The sequence below is a fragment of the Molossus molossus genome, unplaced genomic scaffold (genome assembly GCF_014108415.1).
Source record: "Molossus molossus isolate mMolMol1 unplaced genomic scaffold, mMolMol1.p scaffold_m16_p_17, whole genome shotgun sequence".
Classification (NCBI taxonomy): domain Eukaryota; kingdom Metazoa; phylum Chordata; class Mammalia; order Chiroptera; family Molossidae; genus Molossus; species Molossus molossus.
This window is the reverse complement of record NW_023425352.1, coordinates 12,587,528-12,601,206: the sequence shown is the minus strand read 5'-3', so window position 1 is coordinate 12,601,206 and position 13,679 is coordinate 12,587,528. Positions and strand designations below refer to the sequence as shown.

At 46.0% G+C, this 13,679-nt stretch overlaps 1 protein-coding gene and 1 pseudogene across 15 annotated transcripts in view; both read right to left on the bottom strand.

Annotated features, from left to right (window-relative positions):
• ABLIM1 (actin binding LIM protein 1) overlaps positions 1 to 13,679 on the bottom strand; it is a 265,955-nt gene that overhangs the window by 1,635 nt on the left and 250,641 nt on the right. For 7 of the 15 annotated variants that reach the window (XM_036265699.1, XM_036265688.1, XM_036265692.1 and 4 more), the window contains 9 exons: positions 12,388 to 12,435; positions 9,051 to 9,197; positions 6,789 to 6,880; positions 5,252 to 5,357; positions 3,694 to 3,758; positions 3,008 to 3,068; positions 2,451 to 2,458; positions 1,392 to 1,466; positions 399 to 479 (listed from right to left, as the gene is read on the bottom strand). In XM_036265699.1, the coding sequence (XP_036121592.1) occupies positions 399 to 479; positions 1,392 to 1,466; positions 2,451 to 2,458; positions 3,008 to 3,068; positions 3,694 to 3,758; positions 5,252 to 5,357; positions 6,789 to 6,880; positions 9,051 to 9,197; positions 12,388 to 12,435 (683 nt within the window). The remainder of the gene's footprint in view (positions 1 to 398; positions 480 to 1,391; positions 1,467 to 2,450; positions 2,459 to 3,007; positions 3,069 to 3,693; positions 3,759 to 5,251; positions 5,358 to 6,788; positions 6,881 to 9,050; positions 9,198 to 12,387; positions 12,436 to 13,679) is intronic. The other 8 variants (XM_036265689.1, XM_036265693.1, XM_036265691.1 and 5 more) reach the window with 2 other exon arrangements.
• LOC118632848 lies at positions 9,869 to 10,093 on the bottom strand (annotated as a pseudogene).

The following is a 13,679-nucleotide window of genomic DNA, read 5'->3' as shown; positions in this document are numbered from 1 at the left end:
AGCGGGAGACACCTGCTGGGTACAGACCTCCTTACTGGGCGGCTCCCCCTGTCTCAACAAACTCCCCAGGGGTCTGGGGTGTCCACAGAGGGATGGAGAGTCCTGTCTGTGCCACTGGCCATCACCATGGTAACCCAGAGTTCCCAAAGAAAAGACTAGAATCAGATTGGGTCTCCTGGGTCATTCTTCTGGATTTTAATGCTGATCTTTTTTTCTTTTTTCTTTTTTAATGTTGATCTTTTAAGTGCAAATATTTTTTCTTCAAAGCTATTATTAAATTCTACCTACATGATGGGGTTGATCCTTTTTGACTTTTTTGCCTCCACAGAAATATTTCTTAGGGGAAAGCTGGAGGAAATGCACAGGGAGCTGCAGCTGGGACGTGATTGTTTATTTACCTCCAGCCTTGTTCTGTCCACATCTCTCAGGATTTTGTTGCGCCCTCTGTTGGTCACCATGAGCATTTCATATGGAAATATCTGAGAAGTGAAGAGACATCTTTTCTGAAACACTGCTGTCCATTTTATGAATAAGCAGCATCTACTAATATCGAGTACTCCCAAGGTAGAGCTTCGAAGATTATAATTAGGGCATCTGAGGTGCCAGTGTATGGGGACAGGTCCTTACATACACCCCATGGCCCCCATGTTTTGGGTGGCACTGTGCCTTTGGAGGGTTCCACTGTGGGAGAGAATACACCTTTACCACGTCTTGGGCATGAAAATAAAAACTGGTGGAGAACTAAAATGACAGTCGGACATGCTGGGGTAGGATACCTTTATATATTCTTCAACATATTGTTCTAAAACTGGCTCACAAAGCCACGGAGCCAGGCTGACCCAGAAGCAGTGTCCTGGTGCGTGACCTACTGAGATGAGTCCCAGTTAGGGTCACCAGGGAGCACAGCCCTTGGCCACCTCTGGAGGTACAGCATGTTCTGGAGATAGGGCGACCAACCATCCCAGTTTGCCCGGGACCGAGGATAGTCCTGGGATGCAAGACTTCTAGTGCTAAAACTTGGAAAACCCTGGGGGAACTGGGACATACTGGTCACCCTACCTGGAGCGATCTGCGGGGGCACCATTCAGCACTGGCTGTGCCTCGCAGTGCCCATGGCAGGGGCTACGTGAATGCCAAGGTCACAGGAGATGTGCTGAGACTTCCTGGGAACAAGGGGCACCACACCCAGGGAGGGCTCAAACCTGCCGACTCAGTGTGACAACATGAGCCAGATGATGGCAGGGTGCCTTTGGACATGGCTTGTCTATGCACCAGCCCAGGGCCAAGTGGGCTTCACCCCTGAGGGTGTGAACAGACAGAAAACCAAATCTCTTCTAGGACTGCCTCCCGGCTCGTCGTCCCCGTACGAGAGGACAGAGAGCAGCACTTGCCTTTGGTTCCAACATGTTGGGCATGGACACTCCTCGGTCCATCCTCATGCCAGGCATGTGGCCGTCTGGGAGCGTCTGCAACAGAAAAGCTGGGTCAAGGAAGGGCGCGGCAGTGTGGGAAGCTGGAGGTCTCTGTGGGCTCCCAAATCCTCTTCACCATTTTATAGATGTCACTTTAGTTACTATGAATTTTCCAAAATGAGATCCGTGCTGAACAAGAGCAGGAATATTGCTGTTTTATAATCAAGTTGGGGAAATGGCCTGGCCTGCTTGTACTGAACAGCCCCTGAATTTAGGTTCCAATCATGAAAATATATGGAATAAAAAAAAAAAAAAAAAAAAGCCAAGTTTATGATTGTTAATTCCTTATTTTTTTAATCTTGTTCCTTTGCATATTTTTCCTTTTCTCAGCCTCTGTCACAGTTTTGCAAGGTGTGGGTGGCAGGAAGAAAGGAATGGTCCCCAAGCATCCCTTTCCTTCTGGCCAAGGAAGGGGTTTGTTTTCATATGGGACCAGGCAAAGGAGGCAGGACCTAAAGTGCAGAGTCACTATAACCAAGGAAATAAACTGAGGCCTGGCCGGGTGGCTCAGTTGGTTGAGCATCGTTGGGTACACCAAAAAGGCTGTGGGTTTGACCCCTAGTCAGGGCGCATACAGGAAGCAACCAGTCGATGTTTCTCTTGCGCATGGATGTTTCTCTCTCTCTCCCCCTCTCCCTTCTTCTCTCTCTAAAATCATTGGAAAATATCCTCAGATGAGGAGTAAAAAACAAAAAGGAAACTAAACTATACATGGCAGGCCCTTGATGCCGGTACCATTCTCCCTGAGAGAGGACTCTTCAAGGCCAGAGCAAGACAGTCCTGCGACACCTGGCCTCGTTCATGCCATGTCCCCAAGGCCTGCAGGGACAGCTGCACCTGTGCACAGGTGTGCCTGCTCCCACCGCTCCTCCTGGCTGTGGACTAATGATTACACAGATCCACCCAAATCAGCATCTTCTGGATTGAAAAATGGCTGTCCTGCTGGATGGCCAGCCCACGAAAGACAGCGTTCCATACCTGGTAGTCTGCAAAGGAAAGAAAAGAACATGTCAGCGGAGACAGACCACAGAGAAACACGGAAACATTAACAGAGAGACTATGTCCTATGCAACTGCCCAAACATTCCCCAGTGACCAGGCCCTCTCCCTGCTCTGGACACACTGCCCCTCGGCCTCCCCGAAGCCAGGAAACGCAGGAAATGCCGGCTCGGGTTTCAGTTATCAGTGAAAACACTTTCTCACGGAAGTGTCCCCTGGCACCCTGAAGGCGGCTCTGCCTTCTCTCTGATTTCCCATCACAGCGTTTGTCACCGGAGCTGCTCTCTGGCTCCCAAATCTGAAGGCGGGGGCCATCCGTCACTGCACCGCCAGGTGTCTGAGCACTGAGCACATGCAGGAGCGTTCACTCATTCTCTCTCACACACACACACACACACACATTCATTCTAGTGACCCCGTGTCGCTAGAGATCCTTTGAGATGTTAACAAATGCTGTTAGCTCGCAGAGGGTGGATGTCAGGCGGGATGAACCCAGCGAGTGGACGTGTCATCGACGAGCCGGCGCAGGACCCTCACCTCGCACTCCCCCGCTGACGTCCCCGTAGCTGTTGTACTGGGCAAAGTCTGTAGAAACGGGCTGGAAGGAGAAAGGACACGGTGTTAGGATGTCCACTCCACAGTCACCGTTCGGGAGTTAGGCGGAAAGGGGGAGGGGTTTATAAAACCTAAGACTTCTGCCCAAGCTGAAGTCTTGGGCCCTCATATTTTTTCTCCCTATTTCTCCTATTTCTGTGAAATCTGTCTTTCCTGGTACAGCCAGTGCCGCTGCTCAGCAGGTCCCTGGTGAGCACGTTCCTCTTGCTAATAAATAATAGAACGTTTCTCCGCACAGGCACACAACTGCATTTATTCCACGTGTTGTGGGGAGGGGGCTGGCAAAAAAATTTTATATATATATATTTTACAGCAGAGATAAAGGCTCAAATAATCACGTTTTGCTTGACTGCAGAAATATTTGCACCCTATTACTGAACCTAGTCTTCCCATAAACTTACACAGGCTATTTTTTAAAAAAATCTAAAGTCAATTTCTTTTTCTTTCAATAGAAAGATTTCTTTTGCCCATAACTCAAGCGATTTACCAGACCAGGGAGATTACAATTGTCATGATCTGCTCACACTGAGATCAGCAGGTCGGACGAATTCAGACAGTGTGTCAGCCCCTCAACCGAGGCTGAAGGGGGACATGCTGGGGTCTCTTACCCGGTGCAGCCCGTCCCTCCCGTAGCCGGGGAGAGAGGAGGTTTTCGACGACACAGCGTGTGAAGCTAAGGGAGATAAAGGTACAAAAGCAATTGTTAGGAAACAGGAAGTCCCGTTCTTTAACGCAATGGGCAGTGTGTCTTCTACCTTGCAGAAGAGAAGAGTTAGGAAAAAAGATCCAAATAGCATGGCTGACATGTTTACCAAGTGCCACCAAACTGGGCAAAGCAGAGAATGGTTGGGCAGTGACGTCACTAAGGAGAGGTGAGGAAGGGAGAAGGGCCCTGCATACTTTATCTATGAATCCTCAATACAACCCTAATAATATTGTAATTATTTCCATCTTACAGGAGAAGAAATAGGAACTAAGGAAAGTTATGTATCTTGCCCAAGGTTGCTCAGTTTGCAAACAGCTGAGCAATGATTTGAACTCGGGGCTACTTGGATGTATAAGAACATGCCTCAGTTGATATGGCAGCAACCCTTGACCCAAAAGTCAACCGTGCAAGTTACCAAGGTCTCCTGGCCAGCTGCAGTTGGACTCCTGGGACAGGGTGTCTCATCAACAGCATGGACACCCCATAAACTGCTGGGCTTTGGGGAAAGTAGACCAGGGCTTGCATTCTGCAACATAACACCTCTGAATGGTATTTCATCTTCATAAGTCTTTGTTTCTTGACCCGTGTAGATATAGTGCGATATATTCTTACAGAACAGAACTGCAGAGCTAAATGGAACTCTGAAGGTTAGTAAACCATCCGCTCCGAGGTCGAGGCCAAGGAGGCGTCTGCGAGAGGTTAAGACTGTGGGCTCTGTTGTTATAATACTTGGACTCCTATATCTTTGCTAGTTACTAGCCATGTGACCCTGGGTAAATTACTTAAGCTTCTTACACCTGAGCTACAAACTTGGGATAATATTATCTACTTCATTGGCACATTTTGAAGATTAAGTGAAATCATGTTTAGCAAAAACGCCTGCATACAGTAAACCCGTTTTTAAAGAACCCTCAGGAGAGAAACTCAGGCCCTAGCCCACAGTGTGGGAGAAGAAATCCTGTAGGTTTAAGAGAGAACTGGCTTTTGCAAATACAAGCAGGGAAATAACCGACAGACTATTTCAGCCAGCATATAAGTGACGTCCTTCAACAGTGTCAGAACAATACTGTTCGTCTTCAGCTCTTGTACTGATACATCAACGTAAAGCTATAAAGCTTAGGAAACGTGGTCCACGCTCTCCACAGTCAGAAAGCATGCTGCTCCCTGCGGGTTCCCCTATGCCATCTCCCTCTGAGATGACCCCTCTAGTCTAACCCCTGTGTCCTTGAGGTCCTCCAAGGGCCCCCCACTTGCAGCAGAAAGGAAACAACATTTAAGGAAGAACCAAGACAGGCCTCTCAGGTAAACTGATGTGACGTGGGTTTCCCACGCTTCCTTCTCTGTCGCACACTCGGTGGCTTCCACCAGAAATGTCGCTGCCTCTCCGGAACGGTCCAGGCCGGCCCTTGGCAGGCCGGCGGCCGGCTCTCGGTCGGGAAGGTGGCGTGTCTACCGCTCACCTGAGTGGACGGGCGAATCATAGCGGCCGGCCGGCAGGGACGACCTCTCCCGGCTCTCCCTCTCCATCTCTTCTTTCAGTATCAGCTGCCCCAGGCCCGAGTTGAGCTGCGCACAGAGAAACGGGAATGGAAGGGAAGGCTGCAATCTCTTTCATGAAAAACGTCATTTCTTTTTAGAAGGTCCTATAAAAAGTTCCCAACTCTGCCCTGGCCAGTTTGGCTCAGCGGTTAGAGCATCAGCCTGCGGTCCGGAGAGACCCGGGTTCGGTTCCCGCTAAGGGCACGTACTTCGGTTGCAGTTTGTCCCTGGCCCTGGTTGGTTGTGCGGGTGGCAGCCACTCGATGTGTCCCTTCACGTCGATGTTTCTCACTCTCTCTCCCTTCCTCTCTCTCCCTGCCACTCTATCTGTACAAAAAATGGAAAAAATATCCTCGGGTGAGGATAAAAAAAAAAAAAAAAAAAAGTTCCCAACTCTGGCAAAACCGGGAGGGATAGTCTCAGAGCCTGTTGGCGTCTCAAGAGCTGGGCCAGGTTCTGGACCTCGAATCCCTCGGCCTTTCCAAAGCCTGGGCTGCGTTTCCCCCAGTCGGGTTCTACCAGGAGGAGGTTCTCACCTGCCAGCAGGTGACCTCAGGAGGCATGTGTGAGAGTGTGTGGCTTTTTGATGTAGAAAGGGGGGGTTGGAGATAGTAGCCTTTAAAGAGAAATTATATTGATTTGTTTAAAAACAAGGAAAAAAGTAATACATGCTCATCGTACAGATTTTAGAGAACTCAGAGAATAACCACCCATAACCCACCACTCCGACACCCATTTACATTTTTATATCCACCCAGGACCTTTCATAAACATATCATACAAACTGCAGCTTCATGTCCTACCCATACGACGGTATCACGTGCATTGCCCATAGGATTAAGTATCTTTGGACAATGTCATTTGAAGGGACGCATCAGCTCCATGTTGGTGGGAGAGGGTCTAATTTCCTAGCCCCCTCTATCGCAGGCTGTAACTGCCTCTCTTTCTATCGGTCTCCCGGGCTGCTGTGGCCATGCCGGAGGTGGGAGACGATGAGGGCTTCTTGGTGGCAGTCTATTTTATCCCTTCTCTCCTGCCCCCCCCCCCACACACAAGGCCCTACGCCTCCTGAGGAAAGACTTGGAGAAGACCTCAAGTCCAAGGGAACTCCTCCGATAGAGCCTGCACGGGGAAGGTGTTGAACCACGTGGGTGTACACCTTGGCTCACCTCCCCTCCAGCATCCTTTCAACACACGTACCACACTCACATCCCCGCACAGGTCCTCACTCTCCCTGCAAAAGCCCAACCATGACATGTCCCTCTGACTTCCAGCCTCCGGGTCATCTCTTCCAGAAGCCACCGAGTACTCTGTCGTGCTACAGTCGCTAGAAGCAAGCTCGTGGGCACTGGGACCCCTTCTTGCTCATCTTGGCGGCCGGCCCAGAGCTGTCATTCCAAAAACACGGACCGGGAAGAACGGAATTGAAGACTGCAGCAAAGCAGCTTCAGGACAAACCTTCAGTAACTGCTCTTCCTGGAGCTGCCGGCGTCTCAGAAGCTCCTCCTCGTCCTCCTCTCTGCCACTAGATCGGCGCCTCGGGTCAGCTCCTAATTCCACAGCAAAGACAACTTCTCACATTAGCTTCCTGGCAAGGGGATCGTGCAGGACGCGTCCACCGAGCTCAGCCTGTCAGGCTGTCCACGTCGGCGGTGGTCTTGACCATTAATGAACAGCACAAGGCAAGAAAGGAGCCTGCCACCAACTCGGCACCATGGCTGGTGTCTCGAGACAGCGGGTGTGTTTGACCAGCCGGTTGAACGTGGGACGCAGGGAAGCGTAGATTTTGGCCTCCCAATAACTAGTCTGCTCAACTCAAACACTATGATGGGGTCGCAGCCATCCCACTGACCACTGGTCAGAGCTCTCGTAGGAAGTGGGAGGGGCATCTGCACTTACTATTTTGATGTCCCTGGGGTCAATGTTCAAAGGGAGAGAAATCCAAATTCACCCATATACCTTTAAATAATCACTTTTTATGACAAGTTGTAAAAATCTTCTAGTTTTCTCTTTTGCCAAACAGATAGGCTTGCGATAATAATATCACCCTGTCTTCTACCCTTAATAACTCATTAACAAGTATGCTTCTAATTTTTCCCTTAAGGGATGGGTCTCCAATGCTTCCTTTTTCTCAATCCTTTGAAAAATGATCACAAAAAAGTGTTCTACTAATAAAAACAATAACAATTCTCGACACAGCAATATAGCTAAAAAGTTACTTTGGTACAGTATAGGAAATCATGTACAATTTTTAAGCTTCCTGGTAAAGGGGAGACGGGGGTGGGAAGGAAGAATCTGTCTAAATGGCTGGAAAATTAAGATAATAACTGTTTTTCCTAAATTGCTTGGATTACTCTGGCTGTGGGAGGGAACAGGAAAGCTTGCTAATCTAATCAAAACAAACTTGAATGGTCTCAGTTTTTCTTATTTTGATTAATGGACCAGAAATTGTCTCCATTTTGGAACTCCAAGAGCTTTAAACTATTTGGTGATGACAGTTTCAACAACAAAATGTTAGTTCTCCTATCACTTTGGGTCTGGCTGCGTTGGTATCCCCTCTAAGCAACGTGACCGAACTGGGAACCTCAAAGGCCCCCCAACTGCCTAGCAGAGACAAGCTGATGACTGATTCTTAATTCCTAAAATCATAAATGTCAAGGTGAATATTCTCTTCATACTAATAAAAATGAATAAACACAAGTTTGCAAGAATTAGATACATCTCAAATCAACATCATGTAGGGAATGCTTGTGAGCAATGAACCCGGGTTAGATTTTTCCTTCAACTGTTTCTATACATGAAAATTGCTTTAAAATCTACTTACGTTGCTTGTAAAAGTTCTTCGAAAAATAACTTGATTGAAAAATAGCACGATGAAAACAATTTGGAAATTTTGGAAAATTGAAGGCCTTTTAGGTTGTCAACAGAAATGTGATAAGATAGTCATATCTCGGTAGAGCCAACTTGCTAAATTGTCAGTATTAGCGTCTGAGTTTGTTAACACCACTTTTTAGGCCAAGCGATTTCACAATCGACAAAACAGTAAAGGCACAGACATGATTCCAAAGCATAAATCTGTGGCTCAAAGCAAAGAATGAAACAGCTGAAATGGGACAATTGTAGCACAGAATCATGGGAATGACAGATGTAAAACCATGTAACTGTACACGAGGAATTTCAGAACATGCATTACTCTGTCGTAGCCCTTCCTAGACACGGAGAACGTGATCTCGTAAGAAAAGTGAAAGTGCTTCAGTGTTAAGACTGGTTGTTAAAAGAACTGTAATTACAACCAGAAATAGTCGAAAACCAATGTGACGGAAAGAAGTCCCACTTCTGTGGACACTCGGTTAATTCACCCACCAATTTCTAATTACACAGAACAACGTTTTTGCCAAGAGGCTGTGGTACAACAGTGTTCAAAAGAGTTACTGACTTAGCAGTAATATGTCCAAGGGTCCGTACGCATTATCCGTTTTAGACTAGTTCTGCATCTTGGTGTTTGGTTAGAGCAAGCTCTGGCGATCAACTGCTTGTAACTTGGATGCATTTTGCACACACACGAATACATTAGCTCTTTTCCACTACTCTGCCTCTTGGTTGTACTTTTCTTAAACACCTTTATTTTAGGACACATTTTTTTTTTGCATATTTTTAAGCATTTTACTTTGAAATCTCCTGGCACCCTGTCCGTCTGGCTTAGTTGTAACAGTCGCATACCTACGGCGGCAAGCGAGGGGGGACCGGGCCAGTGGTCCGTCTCAATCTTTGGGATCTCGCTGGGGTCTGGAGCCTGGGCTGCTGGGAACTTGGAAAACTTGATGATGTCCTCTGCAGACTTGCTCTGGGCTGCCAAGGCAGCTGCATCTAGGTGGAATCAGGGGGAGCTTAGCTACCGGTCTGCAAGGCCATGGTGGTAAACCCACTCACATGGTCTTGCTGTCTGGCAAAAGTTTCCACTCCAAGGAGCTCTGCTTATCGCCATTATCCGTTGTCCGGTCACTCAGAGGTGCCCAGTGACAGCGCAACTCATCTTCCTCATGCTCCATCAGGAGCAAAGCTTTGTGGAATGACATCTGTTCTATGTCTGCTCTGGAGCTGTGATGGCCAATGCTGGCTGCACGTGGCCATTTCCATTAATACAATTAAATGAAACATATCCTTGAACCACAACTCGGTTGCACATTTTAAGTGCTCAATAGCCACATGTGATTAGTGGCAACTATATTGGACAGCACAGTTATAGAACATTTCCATCATCCTAGAAACTTGTATTACACAAACACCCAGAGCAATCAGACATCTGAACTAGTCATTTGAAATTCATACTCTTTGCCCTGGCCCATTTGGCTTAGCGGTTAGAGCGTTGGCCTGCGGTCCAAAGAGACCTGGGTTCAGTTCCCACTAAGCCGGACCTGTACCTCGGCTGCAGTTTATCTCCGGCCCTGGTTGGGGTTGTGCAGGAGGTGGCCACTCGATATGTCACTTTGACGTCGATGTTTCTCTCTCTCTCCCTCCCTCCTCCCCTCCCTCTCGCTCTATCTGAACAAAAATAAAAAAATGTCTTCAGGTGAGGATAAAAAAAAAAGCTAAGCTAAAGACACGATACTGTCATTTCATTGTAGTTGTTCATCATAAGCGGGCTGGTGGGCTTTATTTTTTGAACTGCTTCGCCAGTTCGTTTATTTACTCATCATTTCAATTAATAATAATCGTGCCTCGGATATACCTCACTGGCTACGATACTGCCACTGTGCAAAGCGTGCCCAGTTCATTTTAACCCTTCTATAGTACATATGTGTCCTTGAGTCCCAGAGACATGGAAGTGGGGAACCCACGTTCAGCTGGCAGGAACGTAGCGCTGTGACGTGCGTTTGCTCTGCCCACTCACTGCTTTGTTCAAGGGTCTGCACGCACAAGTAAGGTGCCCAACTCCTACATAACCAAAGGCAGACGGGCCGCAGCATTCGTGCACAGGGTTCTGAATGGCTCTGCTTAGAGGAGGAGTCCTTGGCTTTGAGCCCCAAATCTAATCACAGAGATGAAGCAAAACAAACCGGGATACATTCTGGCTAATTCTGCACAGTGACCTGGGATGTTAATAAACATTTCAAAACATATTTATAATGCTTTAAATACAACGTCCTCTCTCCCTGGGGTCACAGAGTTTTGAATCTGGAAAGAGCTTTCTGAATCTTCAGTGCTAAGTCCCCTTCCTGGAGAAAATGTCCAGGTCTCGGTTCACCTAAGTGACTTGACCCAGGTCAGCCTTTGTAATAATAAAGAATAAGGTCTTGGCCAGGCTTGGAACAGTGTTTCTCTGAATCATTAACCTCAGGAGAGAAAAAAAAAAAAATTCAGATTGGAAAACACTGTATAGTATATCCTCTTCTTAAAGAAGAACACAGCATGTTAGGGTATTAAAAACTGAGTTCTGCATTACAAAAGAGAAAAAGAGAAGTGTGACTTCATTTCAATCCAGCCTTCTCCAAATGCACAGGGCACGGACACCAGGCCTGGGTGTGACCCCTGTTCCTGTTCTGCAGCATGTCCTTCCGGAGCACAGCTTTGGCTGTGCTGCTCTTAATTAATTACAAGAGTCTGAAGGAAAGTAAAGAGTGAAGTCAAAGTAAATTTTAGGAAAAGAAGCCAATTAATCCCTTCCAAATAAATAATCTAATATTATCCCATCTTTAGTCTTAATTATTTGATTATTTTTGTTTGGAGAGCCAGAGCCGTAAGATTTTAGTATTAAAAATGTTTCCAAATTGATAACTCAAACTCTGGGAATTTTATTCTTAAATTGGGGGGGGGGGGGGAGCATGACTTCAAACAGTACTTACTCATTAGAATTGGTGAAGTCAGTAAACATTCACATGTTAATGAATGGGTGAGAAGACATTAAACCATAAAAAATAAAAACAAAAAAACAATGTTAACAAACTTAAAAACCAAGCTCATGGTGTAAAATCTTTAAAAAAAAACAAAAAACACCACACACACAAAAACAGATAATGAAGGAAGTCATAGTTCAATAGCCATTACAATACATACATTCTCTTTTTCCCCCCTAGAATGTAGGCCTAAAATGTTTTCCCCGTGCTTTTTCAACTTCGTTTTTCATGTCATCTTAATCCTTAAGGATTCATTAATGCCAGCTATGTTTTAAAGGCAGCCTTCAAATTTCCAGGCACAATTTGTGTATAATTTTCTGAAATCACTTAAAGACCAGTCTTGGCTTTAGGGAAATCCATTCACGAAGATTTATGGCAGATAAACCTCTAGAGACCTAATCATGGAAAATGTAATTTACATATAGTAATATGATTTCCTGGGTTTCAAAATTCCATATTCCCAGAAAAGAAAAGCACAATTATAAATCCACAGCCGTGATTCTTGATTTGCAGGAATTTCAGAGACCAACTCGCCTGACTCGGTGGTCTTACAGATGAGAAAACTGAGCGACAGAGGACTTGTGTCCACAACATCCTAAATCAGAGCAGTTTAGGTGAGGGGATGGAGCGAGGGCTAGGACCTCTGTGTCAGTGTGTGTCCCATCCACTCCATCCCCAGGGAACCGGTGTCTTCTTCATTCTCCGTAAGAAACTGGGGAACTGGACAGCCGAGCTGATGTAGGCTTAGTCAAATTAATATTTCCAGGTAGCTGGCTTCCACTAGTTTTAATTAGTTAAATTGTATGCTGACCAAAATTGTTATAGGGGTTGGTTAAATTATTTAATGGCAAGGAAAAAAAATCACACCTTGTAAGGGTGTTTGTGAATTACTGTGTGGCTCGTCCTTCCCCTCCTCAATGATGGGATGATGGTGTGAAGGGCTCACTACTGAGCTAGATGCTTCCTGACCAAGGTAAGTGTCCATTTAGGAACACCAATTGGACGACATTTGCATCTCAAGAGAACACCAATGCATACAAAATTGGCTGGTCACCCAGTTTGATTCTCAAAAGCAGCGGCGGATAATAAGCCTTTCAAGGACAGCAAAGAGAAGTTTGGTGGATGCTGCTACTTAAAAAGCTAACGCGGAAAGCGGGTTTTACCATGCTGTTTGTAGATGGGTGGTTTTCGGTAAATGTTGATTCCTTGATCTGTGGAAATGAAAAGCAAAGGTGTGTGATTATGGGAACCAGTTCAGCGATGGGAAAAACAGATCAACCAAGAGGCAAACCAAACTGAAGACGCTTGAACACAAATAACCCAGACGGTAAAACTTTCGTATTACAAAGAGTAAAGCTCCTGGGAGAAGAAATTATAGGAATGAGCGAATTACTACGGACAAGTGATATGAAATCCTTTGTAATACATCTTAGGATATGCAGAGATGTCATTAATTCATGAGCCATTTATTTCAAATACACACTTCACTACAAGTGGGACCAACAGGAAGAAACAACAAGCGGGGGGGGGGGGTACTCTACGGTGAAGAAGACATAACCAGTTTGGGGAAAATCCCCAAATTGCTACTGTCTAGAAATTGAGCTCCCAGTAGATACCAGAGGCTCAATTTATTTTTCAACCAATGAGTGGAACAGTGGAAAGCAATGTCGTAAAATTAAGAGTAATATTTTTAAAAACACAGAAACACTTTTTAGGTGCAAGGCTAGTCTGATGCGCTACCCAGATGTTCGACTATCTCCTAACTTCTATAGGCCAAATTTAAAAAAAAAGAAAAAGACTGAGATGCCAAATATTATTCATATATTTACACAGGACACCATATGATTATGCTACATTTCACTTTGAGCACAAATACTCAGGAAATTTCAAAAGCTTTGTTTCTCCAGAACCTTGGGCACTATATCTTGTTGGGCGTTAAAAAAAAAAAAAAGGCTCAACTGTATCACATTGGTTTTCAAGGTTCTACTAGGTCAGTTTGGAATGCAAAAGGAAAAAACGATGTCAAATCCCAAATATGTGTACCAACATTAACATCGTGGGTGATGTGTTAAACCGCTTTCAGTAGCTGAACGCAGCAAAACCATGTACTTCCCACGGAAAAATAGCATCGGGACTTCTGATGGCCAGTCTTGCCTTTACAAATGGAGCTGACCCTAAACACGATACTGATGGCTTCTGATTTTTCCAGTTCCGGGTGGCAAACTACTATTTGTGCCGTGACGGCCAAGGCTTGTGAGCACAGAGCGAAGCTGGTAGCACCGAGCCTAAATTGCAAGATGTCTTTGCGGGCTTCGGGGGTGGCCAGTTAGTAATACGCCGCAGAAAGACCACCCTGCAGGTCTCATTTTACACCTCTCCGGAAAGAAAAGTTCCTAGGAAGAATCTCCACGTTGGAGACAAACAGGAAAAAATCAGAGCACTCGGGAGGGCCGCT